Source organism: Populus trichocarpa, chromosome 5, assembly GCF_000002775.5.
Source record: "Populus trichocarpa isolate Nisqually-1 chromosome 5, P.trichocarpa_v4.1, whole genome shotgun sequence".
Classification (NCBI taxonomy): domain Eukaryota; kingdom Viridiplantae; phylum Streptophyta; class Magnoliopsida; order Malpighiales; family Salicaceae; genus Populus; species Populus trichocarpa.
In genome coordinates, this window is record NC_037289.2 from 8,529,410 (window position 1) to 8,545,901 (window position 16,492).

The following is a 16,492-nucleotide window of genomic DNA, read 5'->3' on the forward strand; positions in this document are numbered from 1 at the left end:
CATTTAGAAGGAAAAGGCAATACAAAAGAGTCCATAATGTGTTCCCTAAATGCATAGGCAGTGTATGAAGATCAACAATGCCAAGACAAACTAATTCACAGAGAAGGGTGACAAGTTTTTCTACCAAAGTACAGATCCAACAACGAAGAAGAAACACCAAAAACTAACCAAAAAAGAAAATGAATAATAATAAAAAAAAAAGTAGCTGAAATAAATGTCTGCATAAACTTGGAAAAGCAATAGACGTTCTCCAGGAAGTGACTCTAGATGAATTGGATAGATCCATGCACCGGCTTTCCCACTCTGCATCTCCCATACTGCAACAACCTTCATGCCTCTGGATGGAATAGGTTGTGTAACAGAGACAAAATGACTTTAGATGAATCAAATGCCTAAAAAGAATTCATGATTCAAGCTTTCTTTAATGTTACAATTACACGCTAACTTGCATTTCCACAATCCTCACCACATTGTTTGAGGATTTCCCATTGTTTTTAAGGCTCTAAGCCTCGAACCTGAAAGCAGTAATATCCTATAGCATGACAGAGCTGACTCTCAACAAACAAGAAGCAAAACATCTACCAACAAGCTAAAGCTAATACCCTTAAAACAAAAGGACATACCAACCCGAATGGCAACGTTTCGCAAGAAAGCTAAATTTTGTGGCTGTCCAAATTTTTTAGCAGTAGGTATCGGATCAGGTCCCTCTCGCATTATAAGGATAGATGAACTCCATTATGCGACCCAAGAAGCTACCATTTATTCTATAAGAGGTCCAGTTTATACCCGAAAAGATGAGAAGAAGAACAGCTGAAAGGGAAGCACCAGCATTACAATTTTACATCAGATTTACAAGCTTTCTCACAACTCCCAACCAATGCAGTTAGATTTCAAGACTACAAAGGAGAGAAACTTGCACTCAGAAAGCTATCTATGTGTAATAGAACTGTGGAAATCGTCTTTTAGCCACAAATTTTTACTTTAAGGTCCACTATAACATGCTTACAAGAAGGATAAAACGCTGCGCTTCCAAATAGAAGATTTCCTCCTGCTAGGATATGTTGGTGTAAAATTGAGCAGCCCAAACATCTCCTTCAAAGCCTGCTCTTGCTCTATAAAACCAACTAGCTTTGCTACAAGAGCGGCACTTTCTGTGATGTGGTCCATATCTGTTGTCTTGGTCCATAAGCGATGTACCAGCTGCAACCTTCTATTGTTTCCGCTCAATGGAACACCCCATTTTAGGAAAAGATTCTCTCTTTCTTCTCTAGTGAGCCTCTTCTGCATTTCCCTTGCCAGCATCTGCCTCTCATGACTCAAAGCCTTCTTGCTGTTTACAGGAAATACTTCATCTTAGAATGCTTGCAGAAAATATGTATAAATATGAGTTGATGTGGAAATGAAGGTAATAAACCTTGAGGTAGATGTTAGAACTTGTCCGTGAACAATAGTTCTGCTACCCCTTGATAATGTTTCCTTTAGAAGGGACATTCTCCTAATCTCTACCTCCAGGTAAAAAGAATCTGCAGGATCACCCTTAAATAGCAGGAGGAAGTGGGTCCTGTGGACCAGTGAGACACTGCATGCATGCCAAAGTTCGATAATCTTGCTTTGCATATTCTTGAATTCTAATGGCCATTTTGAAGCACTTTCTGCGTCATCTTGGATAGGATCCAAGCCAACATCTTTTACATTCTTTGCTGACACACCATCTTGAATTGGATCCAAGCCAACATCTTTTACATTCTTTGCTGAGGCACCGTCTTGAATTGGATCCAAGCCAACATCTTTAACACTCTTTGCTGACACATTATAACAAATTGAATCCAAGCCAACATCTTTTACCTTCTTTGCAGACATATTATGTTGTGTTGCATCCAAGCCATCATCTCCTATATTCTCTGCATCCTCCGCGGTTGTTTCTTGTTCCTATCAACCATTGCAATTAACCAATAAAAAAATGAAAGAAGAAAATGACAGGTCTAACTGAACCAGAACTTTCTGCAGCTTCTAAGAAATGAAAAATTAAAAAAAAAAAAAATGGAAGAAGAAGACGATGGGAGTAAGAAGAAGCTCGTCTACTACATCCTAAAGACATTGCAGAACCGTTTCTATTCCTGCTAGATTCAGCAAGGACATTTAGATATTGATGCATCAACAAAACATTCAATTATTCCAACCATTATCTTGCAATATGATCCATCCTTGACAGATAAATAAGATGGTAAGGAGCTCATTCATTTAATATTTAATCTAGCATCCCATAGCCTGAATCTATTATAACAAATGACGATGGAAAATAAAAATAAAAACTCACCAAATAATCAGCCATGTACATCAGACCCATATCTGAGTTACCAACACTGGCAGTCCTCCAATCAGTTGAAGTTCCACCACTTTCCTCTTTGAGCTCATTAACAGCAGAACTACAAATAGAATTCCGAGAGACATTTCTTGATAACCTTTCAATGTCAGGATCATACTTCAATGCAGGAAGTTTCCTTTGAAAACCCTCAGGTCTTCCGGGAAAGTCTTTCTCAAACCCAAACAGTGGTGTGCTCTCATACGCTTCCACCTTCTTGAAACAGAAACCTGGTGAGTTATCCATAAGCGTTGCTCTACAACTTCTACTCCTGCTCAAAAAGCTTCTTGATTCAGAAAGGCCTGCTTCCAGCAGCCATGGAGAAAGCTTTTCAGGAGATGGTATTATAAAAGTGGATTGCAAACCATTCAACTCTTTCTGTTCTTTCAACGGGGGTGACTTTACTTCTTGATTTGTTCTTTCTTCATTCCCGACCTTTGTTAAACCCAAGGTATCTGTTTTTGTATCCGGAGAAGGCATATTAGACTCCTCAAATCTGTATGGCCTAGACTCTGATGTGTTTGAATTTGAATATTGGCTTACGCTCGACTCCTCCACTTCAATGCATTGAACTTCCTTCCAATTATCATCAAAGTTTTGATTAGTTTGTCCGTCAGCATCCTTTTTCTCATGCAGATCATTTCCTACAAAATTAGTGGTGCTAGTTGAGTGGTGTGTAGAGAAACTTTCTGGAAGGAAATTCTCTTCAAAAACTGGGAATTGGATGAAGTTTGCTCCAGAACTTCGGCTACTTTGCACATCTGAACATTGAGATGCATCAAAAGACCTGGCACCGAGATCCAGGGAGGGAGGATCTTCCAAAATGAGTGAATATGATACTGAATTGTCAGTTCTGAATGAATTTCGCACTCGCAATTTATTGTAGTGATGATCTGGATCTGCCTGGATGAGGACATAGAGATATCAGATTTGGATAGAGAAGGCTCATTGAGATAGACGTGGATGCTTGAGCTAGAAATAATCTTTTTTGTTTTTTATAACGGTACTAGATATAATGCCAAGAGTAAAAAAAAAATGCATACCCATACTGTTGAAGATCTGCTGCCTTCAGACACTTGCTGTAGATTCTCAATCTGTGACTGAGCAAGATCAAGTCGCCGAGTCAGCTCTGCAACCTCATTCATTAGCTGCAGGAAAAGGCTGGGGGTGTTGAAATCCAAAATTTAACAATTAAATAAGTACATTAACAAATTTCCTCATGCATATACATGTAATTATGCTGAGCATATGCTTGGGATATGAACTGATACTCGACTTTCAAGAAGCCAAAAATTACCAATATTCGTCACAAGTCACCTGAGAAAATTTGAGGAAAACAAGAGAGACTAATTCAGAGAGTAGGGTAATTCCAGGCCTAGTTCAATAGAGTAGCTAGCCACTTTCTGCTCTAGTTAAACTCCTCCACAAATGTTCACAGCACTAAAGAATTGAACGTGTCATAGTCATGCAGCAGAGATGGTATGAAGGAACCTGAATTTCTGCTTCAAGGTTTAAGCCCACATTGCATTCTACGAGTTTATGATGCATAAATAACTTAAACAGATGGAGGTTTTAAATGATTGGTCTCTAATTCATGTAATTTGCAGTCATGACATGTACTTTCGTTTCTTATGATAGTTGGAGTACTGCCTTGTTATTAAGATGGAGGAGCAGGACTCTAGTTGTGATATTAAAAGTTTTCTAATGTCATCCAAAGAACTGTGCCCACCTTTTCAATCTGAAGGTCCTTCTCTCTCAGTACTATAGTGGAATCTGATGTGACAGAATCTGGTCGTGTATTTTTCAACTCATTCTCCATTCTAGCCAATTCTCTTTGCAGTTGCTTCACCAGTGTTTTATCAGAGACAACTACATTGACCTGCGCATTGGTTGTCACTTCTTTAGCGCAACTAGCAAACAGCAGTGTGTTTCTAGATTGTTCAACATGGCTTCGTGCAGGGCTCATGGTACATATGATGGCAGTCCTAGCATTGCCTCCTAAAGAGGACTGCAATATTCGAGTCAGCTTCGAATCTCTGAAAGGAACATGTCCATTTTTTCCTTTGCTGCATTCAATCATAAAGTTAAATAAAGTAGAAAGAGCATTGGTGGTTCAGTTTATTCTAGGTCTTGACTCGTGCACGCCCTAAAGAATCAAAAGAAGAGGGGAATAGGAAGTTGTAAAAAGAATAGAAGATTACATCCTTTGATTCTATGAAGAAATTGAAAGAGGGCTTGTGGAAAGACCATGACAACTGATATAATTTGTCTATATTATTCCGAAATAGTAATTTATTTACAGCAAAATTCACACATATTGACTGTCAAGTTACAAGAGCATACAATTTGCAACTTCATTTACTAGTAAGGAAATGCTATGGTTGCAATTTTATTTTGTAAACTTATACCATACAACATTATGCAACTTTCTGAAGAGCTGAAAGAATGACTAACGGCAGAACATGGTGCTATTTTGAAGATATGATGTCATAAATTTAGCCTCAAGATCTGACAGCTAGGAAAATGATAGCTTAACTCAGACACTTGAAGTACTATTCCATCACAATAGTAACAAAATGAAGAAGCCAACTCTATCTCTGAGTACTACTGAAATTTAACAAGCTACACATCCTCACCTTAGCTTACGGATAACAGTTCCCAACGTCAGTAGACTACGATTTATGTGACACCCTTCTTTCAACCTCATGCCAGCTGATAATGATTGAGAAGCACGCTCACTTCCTGCTAGATCAACAAAATTCTGGGAGAAAAGAATGATGGTTACACATTGTTCAGTCAGTATAACCAGCTAAAACAGAGATCCAAAAACTTTTCACAACGCATACCACCGTGGCAGCAAGAGTGCTGGACTTGTAATGGCCTAAAAACTCCTGTGTGGAACTTTCAACTGTCTGGCTATGCAAATAATCAGTAAACCATACAATAAATGGTTATCAAGTTGTGATAATTTGAAATTTTACAATGAAATGAACATCCAGTCATACCAGTCTCAGAATCTGATGAGATCTAGAGCTTGCTTCATTAAGAGAGGTCTCCCCTATTTGTCTCTGAGCTGCAAAATCACCAGGATGCTTGAGTATGCAGTGACAAGTTTTGTAGTGAAAGTAACGTTAAACTCAGGAGCATGGCTGCCAATGAGCCTGTTTAGCTCAATAGGCATCCATGTCCCCCCTCCCCTCATGAGGTCTCAGATTCAAGCCTCTCCCCTGAACTCCTAAAATTCAATAGCTTTACTGACCTTCACATACAGATAGAAGTTCTTTAAAATGATTCCAGTCCCTTATAGATTCCTCTGTGAGCCTCTCCACAACAGTGCCTCTCTGTCAATACAGTCAGATGTTACTGATATGAGGGTGGGGGGGGGGGGGAGCATACAGCAGCTCTTCACACCTAAAATGAATATCACCTCTGGATCATCTAGAAGTCGGAGTGGAGTTGCATCTGCACCAAGGAGGTCTCTGACGGATTCGTTGTAAATCTCCATGGCAGAGAATTTCAAAGTAAACTCTCTTTCCTTGTGCTACAAAAAGGGGGAACACAATAAATTTTCATCGAGTAGGAGAACATCTAAGGAATAAAATAAAATGGAGTATTTAGAGTAATGATAGAAAATTGTATCAAGTATTCTCGTTACCTTCTCCACATAGTCATATATATCTGCTATAGTGTACTCAGTAATTCCACTCATAGTGTACGTTTTTCCACTACTCGTTTGCCCATATGCAAATACACTTGCTGAAGAAATTCATCATTGTGAGGAATAAAAAAAGAAAAAGATAAAAAAACACAAATAGAAATTTCAACAATGAACAGGTTATTAAAGGAGGTTGTACTCACAGTTTATACCACTGACGACTGAAAGAGCAACTTCCTTGGCTCCTTCTCCATATACATGCTTAGTGGAGCAATCAGACCCAAATACTCTATCTATAATTAACAAATTAACCAAACAACAGAAAGAAACAAGACGGATGGGATGAGTATTTGAAAATATTCTGTGATGCAAAAGTATACGTCCATAAATATGCTCCTAAGGACAACGGTAGTGAACATGCAAAAGAAACGCATTAATACAAATCCAGCAACTTTACAACATTGCTGTGAAAGAAAAGGGGAAGAAGTTGAGGCCAAAACTCAGGGAAGAGTCAGCATTAGGAGATCCGTATACATGAACTCAGAAATATGAATACATAATAAAAGACAGAGCCATATTGCAAGTTCCCAAACTATAAGAAGGTTCAAGCAAAACGCTTGTGATAATTCAGCAGAATAGAGTAATGTGCACAGCAGATGTGATGAAGTTATATCCTACCATGGCAGCCTTATTAATCATTTGTGACATCAATAGAAGTGCAGATGCAATTAACAAAGAAAATGAAAACAAACTAAAAAAGTGATAAGCAATTTCTTACCAAATGTATAAGCTGTTGGGTACATGGACCGCTCAGACACTGGAAGGTTATTCCTGTATATGACAGTGTCATAATTGATGGATTCCCAATCTGATACATCATTCCTTGCGATTTCCTTCGCATTCAAAGGCCGCAGCCGAACTGAAACAAAAATTTTCTCCTCACCACCACCACTCAGCCCGTGCATTGGCCCATCCGCATCAGCTGCCCCCATCTCTCACATTCTCCAAACAAAACTGAAATTTTTTCATATGTAAAGAGGTCAATCTATCACCAATTGTCATATTCATATAGACCATAAATAATCATTCTGACTCTCTTCTCTTCAGCTCTCCCACACAACCATTTCCTTCCTTGTTCAGTTAATGACATACGCTTTGAATCTACTTGATAAATCAATTTTGTTTGGCTCCAGATAACGTAAGGGCCACCGCCAAAACTTAACAGCCACAATCATCTTAAATCTGACAAACTAATCATGGGTCATCGCTAAATTCACCGGCATTTTTCGGTCAGTTCATTGTCTCAAGCAAAGAAACCCCATTTCTTTAATATCCTGTATTTCTCGTTTAATAAACAAGGCATGGCCAAGTACATAAGCCAATTCATCAGCTATTACATTATTCATTTTGAGTCAAACAAGCATTTGCTTATCTAATTAAAATACAAACGAAGTTGGAGTTTTCTTCCCTGTTGCAGTCTGTCTCATGTTCTATTACAGACCATTCTCAATATAAAAACAAAACAAAACAAAAAACAAAAAAGCAGTGGAGCAGAACTTATAATTTAACATTGGAAATTGAGAAAGAATTGACTTACAGCTCTCTTTCAAGGAATGTTTTTGAGCTTTCTAAGAATAATCGCTGCCTCCATAAATTGTCAGTGAATTTTCAAATTGATCCCTGCAGCATCAAACTCTCCAATCTTATCAACCAAAACCCAACAAAGATAGGATTTTGAAACAGAATTCAAGAATTTAACTCCAAAAACACAAACTTTTAGCATCAAACAGTCTTTTTCTTGGCTGCATTGGCATGCAACAACTCAAACATAACAAGAAAAAAATCTAAAAATGTCACCTTGTGAATTTTGAAGGAAATGTGGGGGGGGGGAACAAGGATTGTTTGTGCCTTCACTTTATTTCTCTTAATGGGCTATTTTTGTGGTCTTAAATGGAAGATCTTTCAAGGCAAATGAGTGGGGTGTTTCTGAGTGGTTGTTATGGAGTCTTAACTGTGGTGGTTAGTTGCTTTCCTAGCTGCTCCGTTGGACGTTATTATTAGCCCTTCATTTAAAACTACCGCGCTAAACACATAACCCACCCACAAGACACAGCAAGAGATTAAAACATCCTGTTAACATAACTAATCCAGCCATCTTAGGATGTTTTATTTAATTTGTCTTGGATTACGGTAGAAATGGCATTTTAAAGTATTTTTTATTTTAAAATATATTAAAATAATATATTTTTTTATTTTTTAAAATTTATTTTTATTATCAGTATAAAAACAATCCGAAAATAAAAAAAAATAATTATAAACAAAAACAAAAACAAATTTTAAACAAATAATATTCTGGCTGCAGTATGAAACACTGCATACGACTAGGAACTTCTCATTAACTGAATCTTAGCTTGCTGTCCACATTCAAAGTGTAGGATTAACTAAATTAAAAAAACAATTACTTTCAACATTTAACATGTTAATTATACGTACGTGTATATATATTATGGCTCATCCATTTTAATTGCTTTCCAAATTAATTTAGGTCATATTGAATTAGATTATCTGCTAAGGATATGTATATAAAACTTAATCCCAGTCATTAGGGAAAAAATAGTATGTTAAATGCCATAGCATTGCTCTTGAAATAGTTAGTTCGATGGATACTTAATTTTCAGTTTATAGTTATGTTGACTAATTGGGACGGGCAATTATTATACTATTTTTTATTATTTAAAAAAAAAAGATTTTCGGATGTCAATATTTTGAGGATAACTAAATGCTTCTCTTGTAGATCTCACGTGCTCGGAAGCAGAATATTAAGAACGGAAATATATTTGGAAGTTTAAGATCATCACCAAGCTCAGAGTTTCTTTTCTTCTCGGGAAGAAAGGATCCGACCTTTTTTCTTTCAACTTTTATTCTCCCTCTATTGATGTTGGAGTTGTAAATCTAAAAAGCTTGCACCATTTTATTTTATTTTATTTTATTTTTCTAGCTGATAAAAAACATTTCAGCAATTATACTTTCATTTTAGATATTGTTTTATTTGAAACAAAGAGAAGGGGATCGAGGGACATTTCCATTAGGTGAGGTCCATGGACAACCTCTTCGATTAACAACTATATTTTATAAAATGTTATTAGGCTATGGTTATAATGCTAAAGAATGTAGTCGCCCACGTACTCATCATCTGTTTTATCAGCCATTGAATTAAGGCTGCTTGGAGTTGTGTTGGCGGTTAGAAATGTTTTTTTTTTTAATATATTAAAATAAAGTTTTTTTATTTTTTTAAAATTATTTTTAAAATCAAAACATTAAAACGATATAAAAATATTAAAAAATTATTTTAAATAAAAAAACAAAATTCAAAATTTTTAAAAATATAATTTTCATCCCGTTGCCCAACACACTTTTAATTTTTAGCATTTCACTGTGAGACAAAGAAAAAGCTGCTTAGTAGAGAAATTGTTGTTTTGTTTACTTTTTTATTTTAAAAATATTTTTGAAAAAAATTAAGAAAAGTTAATTTTTTATTTTAAATTAATTTTTTTATAATTTTATATCATTTTAATATGTTAATATAAAAAAATATTTTAATATATTTTTAAATAAAAATATTTTAAAAAACAACGATATCAAATCAAAATATTGCAGAACCCCATGTGATGGAGAGAAGAAAATTGCTTTACTATTCGTCCTTTGCTTGCTTGGAGGACCCTTTCATGCACGTGTCTGGAAAAATTGTCCATGAAATGAAACAACTTTTGATAAAGAGAGAAAAAAAATTATTGCAGAAAACAATAAGCTCTGTGGCCTTCTTTTTTTCTTTTTATTATAGCACCTTCACTTTACTGTAGACACACTCAAAATTTATTATGGACTCACTTTTTATTTTCTTTTCTTTTTATTTTCAATACAAAATTTAAGGACAATTTAAGTTAAATTATTAAGGAAGCATAAAATTGAAAGACAAAGTACTAAAGTGAAAAAGTTAAGTAAAATGGATGGTGATTTCAAAGTTTGTGCAAAAAACATCATTTTTATCCTTATACTTTCCCAATGCAACTTTTCAACCCCTAAAAATTCTTGAAATTCAATTTTCATAAAAAAACTTCATTTCTTTTATTTTTCAGTCCTTGATTAAAGAAAAAAGAGAGAAAGGTTGGCTAAATTTTAATAGTATAGAGAAAAAGTTCTCATTGACACCAATTTCAGCCATGAAAAGGTCGATCTTAGGGTTTATGGTTCCATTCAATAATGGAAGTTTAACTTAAATGTTATTTCACCTTGAAATTTTCTAAAAATAAATATCTAATCTCAGAAAAATTTTTAATTTCAAGTTGGTCTTTTTTATTTTTAGACCGATATTTTTGTTGTTTTAAAGCATTAAAGGGTTTATGTAGGTCTCTAGGTTGTTTTGGGTTAAAAGGAGCTAAAAGTGAATTTTTTATGTTAAAAAACCCCAACTCTATATTTTCAGTGACCCTCCCAAAGATGTAGACGACTTATCATTTATATATTAAAAAAAATAGTTGGGCGGATGACATGTTGGGCCTAAGAACTAGTCCATTAGGCCTATACTCATGGGCTCTTTTTTAAAGGGTTTTCCTTCAAAACAAATTTAAATGAAATGAAAATGAAAATCAAAGAATTTATTTTAAAAAATTAATTATACATCAATATTTTTTTATATTATAGCAGGATTAATTTTTTTTTCGCTTATTTTTTTTAAAAAAAAAACATAGTTTTTCTATGAAGCTATCCTTATTTCATAATTCAAGTTGCTGATTTAGTAAATTAAACCAAGTTGGCTCAATTTTCTTTCATTGCTTTTATAAAATTGATTTTATAAGTTATGTAGATGATGAGTCATCAACCCAACTCTTTGTGTTTTTAGAAACAGCCAGACAATGTACTGGTTGCTTTGTCGAACAATATATTATTTCTAGTTTAGTTGTTGGTCATCTTAGATGATCAAAAAGTCAGGGCTCCGATTTCTTGGAAAACAACTCATTTCCAACCATTTTTTACCTAAAAATAATTAAAGAAAAAACATCCAGAAATCTTAATAAATCCATTTATGCCCTTAAATTAGCCAAAAATTGGTTTAAAAAATGTTTCAAAGCCCCAATCCACTTTCTCATGCAAGATAAAGGTCATAAAGTACCTTAATAAGATTTCTCTCATCGAAAAAAACTCATTGACACTAAAAAAAAAAACATTTTGTTGTTGAAAATGGTTCTGTTGGTAAATTTCTCTATCTTCTCCCAAATTCCAGAGAGTCTCTCTCACCTCTCTTAAACTTTGGGGTTAAAATGTGAACAATAAAGTTTTGGATCAAAATATTAAATTATAAAACTGAAGCAACCAAAAATAAATTTGGCAAAAATTAGCTAAAAGGCATGTTTTGTGCAGTAAAAAAAACCATTGCATTGTTGCCTTTTGGTCCCTGAAAGATTGTTTTTTTAAAATAGTTTTTTGATGTAAAATTGAGCATAACACAACGAACAATATCATCAAGCCCAAATCCCCACCTACATAATGTGAAATGAATAAATTAAAAAAAGAATTTAGTGATTGAATTGTAAATTGTTTTAAAAGACAAAAAAAATAATTATTGTGTGAATCCATATATTTGTGTCTAAGAATATATTTGGCAGTGTGGTTGTAGTTACTTTTCAAATAACTTTTCGTGCTGAAATGCATGTCAATGATGTTTTTTCATATTTTAAAAATTATTTTTGACATCAACACATCAAAACGATCCAAAACATACAAACCATATTAAATTTTAGCAAAAAAAAAATTAAATTTTTTTAAAAACACAGTTGCAAACAATTTCTAAATATAAATACACAGTGTAGAAACAATGAATTGACAACACATGTTAGTTTTTCTTCTCGTGAGTGCAAATTCACATAAATGGGAAAAATGTAAATATATAATTTCTAGTTTTGGTTATATGAAAAAATTAGAATTTCTTGCCTGCAAAATGCATGTGGTGGAAAATTCATATGTGCTATCTCTATAAAATACTTCTACATGGAAAAAAAAATATTAATTTAGACCTTGATTATATACAAGAAATAGGTCATGCCCACGAATGCTGTGGTCTCTTTGAGAATCATTCTCTCTCCCTCATCAAGGAGCAAGGAGAAATGTCGTCTAGAATTTGTGACTTCCGAGGTAATTGTCCTCAAGAAGATCCATTATCAAGTGAGTTTCCTGTTATTTTTGTTAATTGGTAAGTATTTAATGTAGAGAAAGATGCCTTATCTCTAGAAAATCTCTTACACCATGTGAAAAGGGTTAAGAAAAAGAGTTTATATATATATATATATACACACACACACACACACACACACGATATGCAAAGCAACTAGCTAGCAACCAAACAATCCAGACTCATCATGAATTCCCGTGTTCCTTAAAAACTCAACTACTTGATCAATATTTGTCAGAACGATGATTGATGGTCATGTGCTAGGCATGTGATGCCTCATAATTGAAAATCCAACAAACTTGAAATTTGTGGAAGATCTGCATCTAATTTATTACATGATTGTAAAAAGATTAAAATGATTGATTAAATAATTGGTTCCTTATCTCTATCATGCACAAAGTAGGTCTATATATATATATGCTTGAATCTTTGCTTTGTGAATGACATGATCGTCTCCAAGTGAGTCCAACTTATCAAGGGAGAGACTTGGAAACAAAACAGGTGATTCTTGCGAAAATTAGAGGGCATATCAAGGTTGGAAATTTTGTTCTAGTTAGCATTTTTTGTTTATTTATTGAAAGAAAATATTTTGATGTTTTATTCCAAGGTCTTATATATATTAACTTTAAATTATATAATAAAAACATAATGTGAAGTATCTAAATATAATTTTAAAACTTAAAATATTTTTAAAAAATTAAAATTCAAAACTAAAAAAAGCTTTAATTTTAAGTAATTCCACACAAAAAAAATATTGAAAAAGTAAGAAGTTTTAATACAGAAATAAAGATCTTGATCATGTCATGATATGCAGGGAAAATTATTAAATACACATTTTAATATATAGTCATTTCCACCAAGCACATTATCATCATCAAAATAGATCTCTTTATCCTTTAAAATTGAAGCAGACAAAGTTATCTAAATATTCTTTCAATTTAAATCATTTTCATCAAAAAAACTAAGTTATTCACAAATTATCATTTAATAAATAAAAGTTATCACGGTTAATGAGATCTAAAGTATTATTTATTTTGCTCAAAGTCCTATATAATACACACATAAAAGAAAATAACATGAATATAAATTATATATATTAGTGATAAATTCTATTTTTAAAAAAATAATTCCAATATTAATGAAAATAATAATAATTATTATATTCAATATTATTATTATAATAATAATATTAATGTTTACCAATAATAAACAAAGACTAAATCACATAGTCTCTACCAAGTGCAAGTTTAAATTGATTTTAATGCTTGATTTTAAACTCTCTTTTGCTACCAATATGAGATGTTGCTTTCCAATATATTGAGTTTATGCAGCACGTTATTCATAAGGTTTGAAGAACTACCAGGGGGAGCATAATCTGATCTGGTTCGTTTGTTTATATGACAAAAATTGTGTTCTTTGTCCAAGCTTTGAGAAGTAAACTTGCAGGGGAAGTGTCAACATTGGAGGGTAGCTTGGTTTGCTCTGGATACATTTATGAGTCTACGGATTTTGCAGTGTACTGCTTGATCATGTGTTGTATTTTGTTTAGTTGTTTTGGTATTACTTGAAGCAGCGTTCTTTAATGGGCTAAGTTCCTAGTGTTTCTTTGGATATGTTCGATTCTATCTGCAGAATCATGTTAGGATTGTCAATTTTGGAAGAATTTACTAACGTTTGACATTACCGATTATGGATGTGTAAATTGTAATGGCAAGGCCAAGTCTGAATGGTTGGCTCTATCCATAAAGCAAATAGCTGGGCTTAAAGGAAAGCCTCCCTCCAATTATGTCGCGACTGAATTGGAATTATTGGGGTGGAATTTTTACTCAACGAGGGTAAAAGTAGAGCATTAGTAAATCTACAAGGACAAAAATAAACTAGAAAATCTCCAAGGTGTATTGCTAGTTACAAGAGTATCACTTTCATTTCTACCACACATTAACTTTGGAATCGGTGAAAGGGGCTTGCCTCCATTTGAACGAGGAAATCGCCAAATGTCTGTGTATTGTGGCTACCAGCTAGGAGGCTAATGCCACCGCCCTTTCCAATTGCGTGATAGATTTTGAATCCAATGTTTAAAAAGACAATGTAATCTGGTGAGAGGAAACATCGAAGAAATTTCGAAGTTTTTGGAAGCTAGTAGTTTGTCCCGGCGAGTATTGAAGAGCTTAAGCCTCCCTCAAATCACCTCTTTATGGAGAAACAAACACCTTGAGGACATATTTGGCTCTTGATTACCAGCTCCCCATTAGCCACTCCTTTTTCACCCATCCCTAGCTCACCTAGCTTAAAAAAAAAATCAAGAAAGTTATTCCAAGAATCCAATAGGAAAATCCTGAACGGGGGTTCATCCTGTCTACAGCCTTATTCAAATTTTCAGGAGGCTAAAAGCCATAGTCATTAACCAAAAATGGATGATATATTTGTTATCGCTGATCAGCAAAGAAACACTATGCATGCCATGTTGTAATTATTGGTTCCCCATGTTCTTTGAGGTGTCAAGTTCAATCCATCTACGAAGACAACAAGATGTATACGGTATATGATTTGAAGACAAATGATTAGGAACATAAAGAGCCTGGTCATTGCTTTCAACGATCACTTTTGCCGGAAGACATTAATAACAAAGTATATATTTAGCTTATTACCATCGATTTCATTTGTAGGAAATATTAGTTGAGTACCGAATGACAAATAAATGAACAATTTCATAATTGATGCAATCTGGCTAGTAGAAATTAAGGCTTCTAAACAGTTCCATGAAGGTCAGCCATAAATAAATTATGTAAATGGTCTAGTTGATATTTTTGAATTTATGGGACAAAAATAGATCCAAAAAAGTCACTCTAAACTAATATAGCGGTTAAAAAAATTATAATTCTTCATCATATTATTTCAAAATTAAATTTTTATAGAAGATTCTTAATGTTTAAATTTTTATAGAAAATTCTTAATGTCCAGTTCTACGAGTGATCAACTTTGTTGATTTATATATAAATGGATTTACTCAAATTAGACTTTGAAGATTCTTAATTCAATTTTGTTATTTTTTCTTGATAATTATGGATTTAATGATTTTTAGCTATATTTCTCATTTTGTTTTAGAGTTTTGATTTTTTCTATCCTAGTAATAAGGTCGATTTCAAGTCTATATAATGACCTGTAACTCTCCTATCAATTTTTTCTATTTTTTTGCTCATTATTGTCCAGCTTCCACGTGCATAAGTTGGTTTAAGAGCCCAACGATCACAAGCTATTTTTTATTGTGTGGTGTAATCTCATGTTATTTTTGTTTGTTGAGTGTTGTAATTTCATGTTATTTTTTCTACTTTTTTAAGATTGTTTTAGGCCTAAAAAAAAACTTGTAAATCTCCTTTATTATATTAATATTTCAAAAATAAAATAATATTTTAGAGTTCTTTGTGTTTATACTTTATTTTGGCCAATTTTTTGCCTTTATGTTATCGTTGCTAGGGGTGTTCACGGTTCGGTTCGGTTCGGTTTTTATCAAAAAAAGTAACCAAACTGAATTTTTTTTTTAAAAAAAAAAACCTAAACCGGTTCAAACCGACCGGTTTCGGTTCGGTTCGGTTCGGTTTGGTTTTTTAGAGAAAAAATCGGTTCAAACCGGTTTGGCTCGGTTTTTTCGGTTTGGCTCGGTTTTTTTCCGGTTTTTTTTCGGTTCGGTTCGGTTTTTCCGGTTCCAGGCTTAAAAAACCGAAACCGAACCGAACCGGTCGGTTTTTTCAAAATTTTAATCGGTTTTTTTTTACGATTCGGTTTTTTCAGTTATTTTTTTTCAGTTTTCTCGATTTAATCGGTTTTTTGGTTTTTTTAAACACCCCTAATCGTTGATGTGATTGTCATGCTTTCACGTGCATCAATAACCTTGTTAGTAGGAAATAGAATACTCCTGGCCTATTTAAGATATTATCATTGGAAATTGTTAGGTAAATTTTGTCTATTACAATACCAATACACTAGAATAATATACACAAAACACAGATGAAATTATAAAATGCATGCATTATCATACGAGGATTTTCAATGTCTCGTGTTTTTAGTCTACCTGACAATTTCTCCGAATTGACAGGCTTGAGCCAAGATCACACAATTCACATTCGAACAAATTTATTATATATCTAGCTTGCATTTACGCCTCTTGAAAAGTAAGATGGTGATATTTATAAGCGATGATCTAGTCCCTCCACTCCAACAGATGTGATGAGTTGTGCAACTTCCAAGGAGT

General features: G+C 33.7%; 1 protein-coding gene across 3 annotated transcripts; it reads right to left on the reverse strand.

Annotated features, from left to right (window-relative positions):
- Positions 1-811: 811 nt before the first annotated feature.
- LOC18099220 (kinesin-like protein KIN-7C) lies at positions 812-8,033 on the reverse strand. 3 transcript variants are annotated; one of them, XM_052452855.1, is made up of 15 exons: positions 7,875-8,033; positions 7,615-7,697; positions 6,796-7,031; positions 6,221-6,310; positions 6,018-6,118; positions 5,790-5,903; positions 5,622-5,703; positions 5,368-5,435; positions 5,209-5,274; positions 4,999-5,123; positions 4,092-4,428; positions 3,412-3,510; positions 2,318-3,265; positions 1,415-1,929; positions 812-1,330 (listed from the first exon to the last, which is right to left on the reverse strand). In XM_052452855.1, the coding sequence occupies exons 3-15, from the start codon at positions 7,007-7,009 to the stop codon at positions 1,003-1,005; spliced, it is 3,087 nt and encodes a 1,028-aa protein (XP_052308815.1). In that variant the 5' UTR covers positions 7,010-7,031; positions 7,615-7,697; positions 7,875-8,033; the 3' UTR covers positions 812-1,002. The 3 variants fall into 3 exon arrangements, with proteins under 3 accessions (XP_052308815.1, XP_024456254.1, XP_024456255.1); XM_024600486.2 differs by having other exon boundaries at positions 3,406-3,510; XM_024600487.2 differs by lacking the exon at positions 7,875-8,033 and adding an exon at positions 7,792-7,851 and having other exon boundaries at positions 3,406-3,510.
- Positions 8,034-16,492: the final 8,459 nt, after the last annotated feature.

Bases quoted from the DNA above. Each gene is read 5' to 3' on its own strand.
- LOC18099220 (XM_024600486.2), bottom strand. From the start codon at position 7,009: ATGGGGGCAGCTGATGCGGATGGGCCAATGCACGGGCTGAGTGGTGGT. The intron at 6,119-6,220 runs GTGAGTACAACC...GAATTTCTTCAG, and splicing joins AGTCGTCAGTGGTATAAACT to CAAGTGTATTTGCATATGGG. The intron at 3,511-4,091 runs GTGGGCACAGTT...CTTTTCCTGCAG, and splicing joins AGGACCTTCAGATTGAAAAG to CTAATGAATGAGGTTGCAGA.